Source organism: Hyperoodon ampullatus (genome assembly GCF_949752795.1).
Source record: "Hyperoodon ampullatus genome assembly, chromosome: 5".
In the NCBI taxonomy this organism is placed as follows: domain Eukaryota; kingdom Metazoa; phylum Chordata; class Mammalia; order Artiodactyla; family Ziphiidae; genus Hyperoodon; species Hyperoodon ampullatus.
In genome coordinates, this window is record NC_136918.1 from 144,147,673 (window position 1) to 144,158,160 (window position 10,488).

A 10,488-nucleotide genomic window follows, 5' to 3' on the forward strand; every position below is an offset into this window, starting at 1 on the left:
TTCCAAGAATAGGGATAATGTCTTAGCTACCCAGTATACACAGTTGTCAACTTGAGAAAAATTAACATACGTTTACCTAATCTACCACGGACCTTAGAATTTTGTCAAATGATCTAAAATTGCCCTTTACAGCATTTTCTTCCTTCAAGGTACAGCATCTAGTCTAGGATCAGGTATTGCATTTAACTGTCATGTATCTTCAGTCTCCATTAATTTGGAACATCTCTATAGCCTGTCCTTTCTGTATGACATCACAATACATTTTTAACAATTTAAAAATCATAACAACATACATGGAAGAACCATTTCCAGCCAGCATGGTGATGCAGCAGATCAATCTTCGCCCCCCCCCGCAAGAATAAGTAGGAAAGCAGAATTTGAACAAACCAGAAAAAAGCTTTTTCAAAGTATCTGAGAGTTCCCAAATCATGTAGGCCTTGAGAGCCGAGACCTAGCGAAGAGGGAAATGCACTGAAGTGAGCAAGCCCAACCTTCCAGACCACTCTTCCCCAAGGCATCTGCATATTCAAAAGCAGCACAGGCAAAGAGGCAGCAAAGCTAAGCAGAGCATCTCGCCACGGAGTGCAGAGCTACCAGGCAGCCGAGACCTGGGCCAGGCCATGACCCTGGAGGAGACGGAAGCACAGGGGAAGCACAGAGGGGCTGCAGAGGGAGGTGGGCAGGCGGTGAGTGGAGAGAGGCCAGGAGGCCAGGCAGAGCTGTCATCAACCTCATGGCGCTGGAGAGGTCAGAACGGAAGGTCAGGGCACTTCCCTGGTGCTCCAGTGGGTAAGACTCTGCGCTCCCAGTGCAGGGGGCCTGGGTTTGATCCGTGGTCGGGGAACTAGATCCCACACTGCTGCAACTGAGAGTACGCATACTGCAACAAAGACCTGGTGCAGCCAAATAAATAGATAAATATTTTTTAAAAAGAGAAAAGAATTGAAGGTCAGGCAGGGCCCGCCTAGATGGAAGGACTCTGGGAAATGACTCAAGCTCTCAGTTAAAGAGCTAAAACCCTAAGAGCTAAAGAAGAGCTGAAGAGCTGAAGAGCTAAAACCTTAAGACGGAGAATGAACTAGAAACAGGCCAGCTGGAACTAAGACTGAAACCAGCCGTGAACCAGCTCAATGCCTAACTGGATTCAGGTGAACTACTCTGACTCCATTCTAACTGAGTGAGAGAAGCCAAGGGGGAAATGTCCTTTGCTGGAGAAAAATATCAACATCCAGAGCCTCTACACACTTCATTTTTTAAAATCCATAAATCAGTTAAAAAAAAAAAAATTACCAGAACTACCAACAGGAAAAATAGACAATACAAGCAGATCAACAGGTGGTCCAGACAATGGATTTATCAGACTCAGACTTTGAAATAACTGTGACCAATATGTTCCAGAATAGACAACAAGAGAGTTTCATCAGGGAGCCAGAATAAACAACAACCTAGCAGAAAATCAACACAAACACTAATAAATACTAGTATTTAAAAATAATTTTAAAATAAATAACAGAGCTAATAAAGAATTGAGAATCAGACCCACATAAAACTAGCTACTATGACAAAAGACACGGTAGCACAGGAGGGAAAGACTGCCTTTTCAATAAATGGCACTGGGTCAGTTGGCCACAGATGGCTAGTGGCTATTTTTAAAACAGACGTAGACAGCATAGATCATACAACACCTTCATCACCACAGAAGGTTCTACGGGACTATGCTCACAGAGGTAAGGTGCTGCTGTACAGATTTCAAATTACAGAAAGTAACTTTTTTTCTCTGCTAAAAACCTAGTCAAATATCTCTCCAGGGCTTCCCTGGTGGCGCAGTGGTTGAGAGTCCGCCTGCCGATGCAGGGGACACGGGTTCGTGCCCCGATCCCGGAGGATCCCACATGCCGCGGAGCAGCTGGGCCCGCGAGCCATGGCCGCGGAGCCTGTGTGTCCGGAGCCTGTGCTCCGCAACGGGAGAGGCCACAGCAGTGAGAGGCCCGCGTACAGCAAAAAAAAAAAAAAAAAAAAAAAATATCTCTCCAGTATATCATGGCTGCACTTCTTTGTATTCATTGCTGATAGGCACTCTACTAACATTTAAATATATTTATTTAAACAAATAAATTTTTTAAGTTAAAACTAATGTTGCAAATTTTAAAATGTCAGTAATGCCGCTGTAGTTTATGTTTGGTGTCAACACGTAAAATTAAATAATTCCAACGCCTCAGTGAATATCTGACAGACTGCCACTAAGGCGGCAAGTTGTTTTTAAATTACATCATTTAACATCTCAAATGCAACATAATTCATTTGGAAAGTGTCTTCTATAAGACAATGAAAATTTAAACAGGCTGAGTGGCTTTTCCATCATCTCTCTCCAAAATGAACACCTACCAACCAAGAAAGGCAGGAAATTCTTAGACTTGGTGACTTAATTGTGAAACAAAAATATCTGACCCCTCTGATTTCAAGCTTCAAGATCAGTTTAATTGAAAACTGTCCTCATGTTACAAGGTGAGCTGTTTAAAACATTTCTCATTTGCAACTCCTTATCTCTGGGATTTGTCTTTTTCTTGCTACTTAACAACCACAATTAAAAATAGAAACTGGACAGTGAGGATGGTACTGCAACTGTCTTCCAAAATGTCTAACGTTAAATTTTTGTTTTCATCAAAACACCTTCATTGGGTACTTCCCTGGTGGCACAGTGGCTAAGAATCTGCCTGCCAATGCAGGGGACACGGGTTCGAGCCCTGGTCCAGGAAGATCCCACATGCCGCAGAGCAACTAAGCCCGTGCGCCACAATTACTGAGCCTGCGCTCTACAGCCCGTGAGCTACAACTACTGAGCCCACGTGCCACAACTACTGAAGCCCGCATGCCTAGAGCCCGTGCTCCGCAACGAGAAGCCTGCGCAATGGGAAGCCTGCGCACCGCAAGGAAGGGTGGCGCCCCCACTCGCCGCAACTAGAGAGCCTGCATGCAGCAACAAAGACCCAGCACAGCCAAAAATAAATAAAGAAATTCTAAAACAACACCTTCATTGTACCCACTGATTTTAAAAGTAAATGTTATAAAACTGAATTTTTAAAATAATTATGCAGGAAATACAACTTTCACTTATTGTACATATTGAACAACCATATACTATATAAAGTTTTATTTTTTTAAAAAAAGCAGGATTCTCCCAGTTTAAAACAAATTCGTGCCATGCGCTGATGTAGTAATAACTCTTTCACTGTTGGAAGAATGTGTACCAGAAGGGATGACAGAAAAGGGGGGTGAGCTAACTTTTACTGAGTACAGTTGAGCCCTGAACAACACGGGAGTTACGAGTGCTGATCCCACCCCACCCCCCAAAGTACAGCTCTGCAGTCAGCCCTCCACACCCGTCGCAAGGAGGGCTGTGCAGTGCTGCAGCATCACGGGGACCCGTTTACTACGCGAGTGTCCAGGGCCCCTCCACCTGAGGACGTCCTCGTCCTCTCCGTGGAGGGCGCCCCAGCCCCGCCTGTACCAAGCACGTGCCAAAGGGGAGCTCACTGTAAAGCTTGATGCCTCCAGTGAGGCAAGCGCAGCTGTCCTCGTTCTAGACAGGGAAGGAGAGGAGGCGGCCCACAGCAGCAGCGTACAGACCACTCCTACATCCCCGTATTCCCCGGCTGAGCTCTGCGCCCACCTACGGAGCCTAACCAGACCAACCATTTCTTCTCACGTCCTGTCCGCTCCATCCATGCAGCCACAGTCCACACTCTAACGTCAAGTCCAGACCTTCCTTGATGAGCACTTTACCATTAATTTTTCTTCACCTTCCAACCAAGTCCTCAACCCATCCTAACTCAGATGCAAAAATCATTCCCCTGAAAATGTCATTTTAATCACGATTTTGAAGTCACTTCCATGTGCTCATTTCCAACTGCCCCTCCTTTCAAATTTAAAACACTAATCCGTGATTCCTCTGTCTTCCTTAAACTGCTCACGTGTACTGACACCGGCCATACCCCAACCTCTGCTCCACGGCAAGCAGAAAAACTAGCTTGTTAACCCGCAACCAATCCTGCTCACTCCCATTGGTGACTTTCATACATGCCTTACCCTAGCCTAAAACATCTTCCCATTTCCCCTCTAATAAGTCATGCCTCTGCCCTCAATGTTCATCTATTCCCCAAGGATTCTCAGGCAACACCCTTGTAGGATTATTCCGAACTCCACCACCTACTGCCCAGTTTCCCAAAGGAAACTAAGTTACCGTGAAGGAGGCAGAATTAAGTCCCATTCACGACCTGACACCCATCACACCGTCCTAAGTCCTCTGGTTGGCTTGTACAGCCTGAGCCCATCCAAACCATCGAAAGATGCACACCTATTCTCCTAAAGAAACTTGCCCTAAACTCAGGTGTATGGCTTCCCTCTCCTTCCTCCCTGCCTGCATCCACTCCTACGTTGCCCTTTCTCATTGCTTAAGACAGGAGGCACACAGCAACTCTTACTGGTCAAAGCCAAGAACTGTCCTGGACCACAGGCCAGTGAGAGGGTGGATGAACCCACATGTCAAACAGCTCTGGCTGCCACCGTGTGATTCTTGGACTGACTCTAGGGACCCATTTTCAAAGCGATGGCTCATAGGATCCCTCTGGGAAGACAGGCCCTTGGGAAGGCCAAGGAAGGGCCATCAGACCTAGTCCTCACAAAGAGATAAAGGGGCGGGGGGGTGATTTTTGTTTTCTTTCATGTCACCTGAGTGATAAGAATTCAAGAGCCAAGGAATTCCCTGGCGGTCCAGTGGTTAGGACTCCGCGCTTACACTGCCGAGGGCCTAGGTTCGATCCCTGGTCTGGGAACTAAGATCCCACAAGCTGCACAGTGCAGCCAGAAAAAGAAAAAGAAAAAAAAAAAAAGAATTCAAGAGCCAAAATTAAGTGAAAGATGCCTCTTAGGAGACCATCTTCTAGGCCAGGCCTCAGACCAGAGAAGCAGAAGTCTTCAAGGGCCAGCTCGTGTTCAAGGTTCACAGTGAAGCCTACCACAAGCACTCCGGTCCACTTCGACCCTCCCTTCCTATACACCCAGTGACCTGCAGCACACACTAGCCTCACGAGATACCACTGCAATTTTTAAAAAAGAGCATGCAGGAACGGGAGGCTGGGTGGTCCCTTAGGACCAAATACTCAGCCAGGCACAGAGAATGTAACGGGAGACCCTGCCCTTCCACCAATTTATACTGTAAGATGGGACTAAAACCATTCTGTCTGAAGGAAAAGTACAGGATGCTATGACAACATCCAACAGGAAGACAAATCTTGTCTAGGCAGTCAGATAAGGAAATGAGTCTGGGCCGGAGGCTAAGTCCAATAATACAAATCCTTTCAAGCCATGGTACAGTTTTAAGGTTTGGGGTGGTAGGGGGTTTGGGTCAGGGTTGTGTTTATTTTTTGGTCTTTATCCTAAGAGCAAAGAAGCCACTGAAAACTGACTTAAGCAGGGGAATGACATAATCAGACTGAACTGTTAACAATTACTAAGGCTACAGTATACAAAGTGGACTGGCGAGTGGCAATGAGGTAATGCCATCAGGAGCAGAGATTCAGGCAAAATGACATGGGCCTGGACTCGGTGGAGGCAGTGGCGATGGAGGTGGCTGATAAATTCTGGATGCATCCATGAGGGGAAACGTACAGGACTTACGGGGAGACAGGCCGGGGCTGGAAGGGGAGAGAACAGTGAGAGGAGAGGTGGGCAACGAGGAGGATCCCAGGTCTCTGTCTGGATGGTGGTGCCCTGGGGAGGCTGGGAAAGCCTGGTGTCCAGTGGGGCAGGGGCGGGATAGCATGAGTCAGATGTGAGAAAGTAAAATTAGCCTGCTCTGAGAAAGTGAAAATCTGTCCTGCAATTTGCTAGGCTGGGATAACAGACACAGAAAGCTGGCTGCCAAGTTAACAGGAAACAACACTTCTCCCAACGACACATTGCAAGAGTAAAGTGCCATGATGAACCCTTCTTTCAGTGGCTACTGATTTCTTGTTCAGAGAAAGTTTACTCTTTAAAATCCTAGACTATCAGAAATTGTGCTGTTTGGAATTATACTAGTAAGAAGGAGGAAACGTGCACTCTCGCCTGCAGGGTCACAGTCACCGTGACACAGAGCAGGGCCTTGACAGCCAGCTAGCTGCAGAGCTTCAAATAAAGGATTTCTAGACCTGATGTGCCACCAGCTACCTAAATTTTGCAGTTTTCAAGGAAGCAGGACCTGGGGCCACTGCAGTGAGACCTGATGCTGACCCCTTCACACACAGACCTCCTCCGCTTGGAGCCCATGAAATCGCAGCTCCATCTGCACTCCACGTAAACCCGGCCCTGCCTCAAATCCTACAGCAACTCTGTCCTTTCCTTTGTTGGCAAGATGCCCACAGTCCCTCTGGTGTGTGGTCTCCCTCGCAAGGAGCCAATAATCTGCCCTTGTCAGAATACAGGTCCTTCCTGATGGCTGCAGGCTGATAACCCTAAGACAAACACTTAGAATTTGAAATGAATGTGAAACAAGCGAGAAGAAACGCCAAGTAGGAGTTAGATACAGGGCCCTGAGCCTGGAGAAGAAGTCAGGTTAGAGAAAAACCTATGAGACACTGGCATCAAGACGGCAACTAAAGCTATGTGTGTGCAGAGGTTGCCCACGGAGAGGCCACGGAGTGAGGAGAGAAGGGGGCCTAGGCCTGAGCCTCGAGCACCTCCACGAGCTGAAAGGCTGCCACAAAGAAGGCTGACTCAGCAAAGCAGACCCAGAAGATCAATGGAAAAGAGGTGATGGTGTGGCTGGGGAAGACCAGGGACTGTGAGGCAAGATCTCCTAAAGCCTAACTTTGATCAAGTCGCCATGGATTCATCTGTGGGCCTCGTTTTTGCAACCACCAGCCTGATTTTGACAGAGGACTAATCTCCAAAAATTGACTTGTGCTCACCAGCTCATGAGAAGATCCTGATGTATTTTTCAGAATGCCAGTTTATTAATTTTCAGTGAGAAATACAACTACCCAGCAGGCTTACATACTCAGCTGCTGCCCAGCACTTTCCTTCCCTAAATGAGCACGAGATCAGGACTAAGAAAATTAAGAAGACAATCACCTGGAGCTGTGGTAACCAGTGACAGAGAGCATACCTGGCAGCGTCCCAGCGGGAAGCAAGGGAACCCTGGTGTGGACTGTATGGAAAGGACTACTTACAGAGGGGAGAGCAGGGGTCAGAGACCCAAAAGGGATGGCAAGGCACCCAGGGACTAGCAGCAGCCCTCTGGCTGAAAGAATGAGGGGGGGAAACAGTGCTCCTGGAGCCCAGTGAGAGCTGGGAGTGACTCCCATGGGCGAGTCACAGCTGCGGAGGAAGCAGGAGGCAGCACCCCAAACTCCTTCTGCCCACGGACGCCTTCTCTCGGTGAGCACCACTGGCAGCCAGCAAGGAGGCAAGAGGCATGCAGCCTGCAGAAGCCCACCTCCCAGAGCACACCGCAGGCCGAGAGCACATCTAAGGACTCCAAAGAGAGAATAAACAGGCAGGGAGCCATGGCAACCATGAGCATTCTCCCCTCTAACTGGATATGGCTGCCCCCTTGACCAGGTACTTTTCCACAAACCAGAAACTTGTACTGTTGAGTCCAGATACCTCTTGCCTGGACTAGCGCTAAAGACATGACCTGGGCCTCCTAGATACACCTCTTCTAGAGGCTAAGCAGTGATGGCAAACAATCAAACACAACGGTAAGTTAGCCTTAACCACTGAAGGCTGATTTGATAGTAACTCGGCCTCAATCAGGCAAGTACTGAATCAATCCGAACCAGCTCCAAGAACTTCAGTGGGGCTCCTAGACTGATAGGTGACACAATGGCTAAGCTCAAATCTCAGAATCTGAATGGACAAGTCCTAGCAACTTAAATCAGGGCTAAAACTGACCCGTTCCTCCATCGAGAGGAGTATCTCTACAGATACATCTGACCCCCTGCAAGGTTGCTGCATGGCAAGATCCTTAAGTTACACAAAAAAGACTTAATTTTTGGAATAGAGCTTTTAAATGATAAAGCATAAAATTCTTCCGCCAAAGATGAAAGGGGGAAAAAGGAGAGCTGGTAGCAGATACTCAGAAAGTTGGCAGCCCTTTCCTCCAACGCAAACTTGCACACAGCCAAGTTGCTCACCGTGGGCACCTCCCTCCCTTGTGCCTTATCAGACTCTCGCAAACATAATTACAAAGACTATACCAGTACCTTAAAGTTTATTGATAGTCACTTCACAGCTACGGAAGGCAAACCTGCTGAAACAGACGGCTGTCACCATCAGACACTGCTAAAGAAGAAGTAACACTCACTTTTTTCTACAATCTTTAATTTCTGGAAGCTTTCCAGCACTTCCCCGTTTAGTATTCTGGGTAAGAGTTCCCGTATTTGCATCACTTCAGTTGTCAGTCGTTCCAGGTCCTTCTTTCTGACTTTAACAAATTCTTCTTTAGTTGCCATTTGCTAAAAGAACAAGCACACCTTAAGATTACTACACTTGTCCTCAGATGACTAAAACCAGCAGCCCAAGTGGGCTTGCCTCCTTCTCCTTAACACCTCCTGGGCTCACGATTGTTTCAAAAGCACGTCTTCACCTAACGTGCCCTCCACTACGTACATTACAGCTAGAGCTGTGAAGCCCCAGCCTTCAAATGGCGAGCCAGTTTTTCCAAGCGCAAACGAGGCCCCACTGCTGAAAGCCCAGGGAAACGCCAGCAACTTTTTCTTAACGCTCCGCCAGCGCCACGCTAATCACAAGTTAAATGAATTTGACTGGGTTCCTACTGGGTGTGCCAAGCCCCTTGCTGGCCAGCGCACTTCGTGTTGACCACAGCCCTCAAGGCTGTTCCGCTGGGAAACGGGGGCACAGGCAGACTCTCAGGAACCCCAGGATCAGGGGACACCAGCGGGATCTGAACCCGGATGCGGCTCCAAAGTCCATCCCCCAGCTCGGGCACCACCACGTGCGGCGGCTGTGACAGCCGGGCAACCGTGAGGCCGAACAAGCCCGAGCCGGCGACAGGGCCTCGCGGGCGGGGACACAGGAGGCACAGGAACACGCCCACCGCCCACCGCTCAGCCTCTCAGACCCACACGCGCGGTTTCCGGGGCTGGGGTCGCCGCCCCCCATCCCCGGCCCAGGCCATGCTGTCCGCAGACGACGCCCAGAACCCTCCCGGGCACACTGGGCAAGGCCCAGGCGGGCTGCGGTGTGGCTCAGAGTGGGGGAGTGGAGGGCGCCACAGCCCGGGCCCGCGGACGGCGGGCGGCCGGGGCGCCCACACTGACCCGGCAGGTCTCGTCAGCGCCGCTCGCCTCCCCCATGGCCGCCACAGCCTCGCCTCCGTGCGCCTGCGCGGCAGCGCGCCCTCTGACCCCCACGCCAGAAAGCGCGAGAACGCGTCCGCGCCGAGAGTCGGGCACGCAGAGCCGGGAGGCTCAGGCCTCGCAGAGTTTGGGCAGCCTTCTCGACGGGAAACCCGGGTGCTCGGTCGGCAAGATCCCGCGTTGGCTCTTCTGGCTTAGCCAGGATTGTAAACTTGTTAACTGCAAAGTAGAAGGACAGTGAGACCCACGTGTAAGTGTCCTGTGAAATAAATCGAATCAGGCCTCTCCTGTTTGGCGGGGGATGTCAGACCAAGGGGCGATGCGTTCAAGGGAACCAGCGGCCGGCGGCCCGGCACCTGCGCTGAGCCCAAGCTCCATGAGCAAAGGCCCAGGCTTTCCGACCACAGGCTGCTCAGGAGGTCTGCCCAGGTAGGGGGCCTTCGTGCAGCCGGCTGCTACGTAACTGAGACGACCACCATGAACTGGGAGACATCACCCAGTCCATTACCCTGCCCCTACACGCCCACAGAGTTCGCAAAACAAGGTGCAGCCTGTGCGTTCAAAGGTACCGGTTCCCGCACAACTAGGACTTCGTCTGTCTGAAGCCGGCCGCGAGCCGACACCGCCGAGTCCCTGGCGTGCGTGCCCTCCAGGCCCGCGGGCGGACCGACAAGCTCATGCTCCCAATCCTCGCGGCAGGGACACGGGCATTGGCGGTCGCCGGTCGGAGAGGTGAAGCCCGGCCGCCGCTAGGGCGGCCGGAGAGAGAGCTGCCCGCAACATCCCGCCAAAATCCCCAAGGGCGGCCTCTCTCCCCCGCCTCCACACCGCCCAGGCGGCCCGAGGAGTCCAATGTGATTAAAGACTCGGTGCCGCGTATCCCGGGGAACAGCTGCCGATCGGATGGGGACTTCGTGGAGTGGGCGCAAAAATGCTAGATGACATAACACTGGCCATCCGTCTCTTCCTGGCCAACACCCAACGCCGGCTAACCTCGCAGTCAACGGCCCCGAACTTTGGCGACCGAGAGACTGCGGAGCCGGGCAGGCGCGACGCGAACCTGAGCTGCGGGAGTCCGCCCGCTGCCCAGGCAGCCGCGCTTGCTCCCAGAACGCGCTGCGAGCGGCGT

At 50.7% G+C, this 10,488-nt stretch overlaps 1 protein-coding gene across 1 annotated transcript in view; it reads right to left on the reverse strand.

The window, feature by feature from the left end:
• The window catches only part of HSF2BP (heat shock transcription factor 2 binding protein), a gene marked incomplete at its 5' end in the record, with an annotated part of 86,268 nt that extends 76,912 nt beyond the window's left edge, over positions 1-9,356 (reverse strand). Inside the window, 2 exons of the mRNA XM_079704424.1 lie at positions 8,345-8,495; positions 9,321-9,356. Of these exons, the coding sequence (XP_079560550.1) occupies positions 8,345-8,495; positions 9,321-9,356 (187 nt within the window). The remainder of the gene's footprint in view (positions 1-8,344; positions 8,496-9,320) is intronic.
• Positions 9,357-10,488: the final 1,132 nt, after the last annotated feature.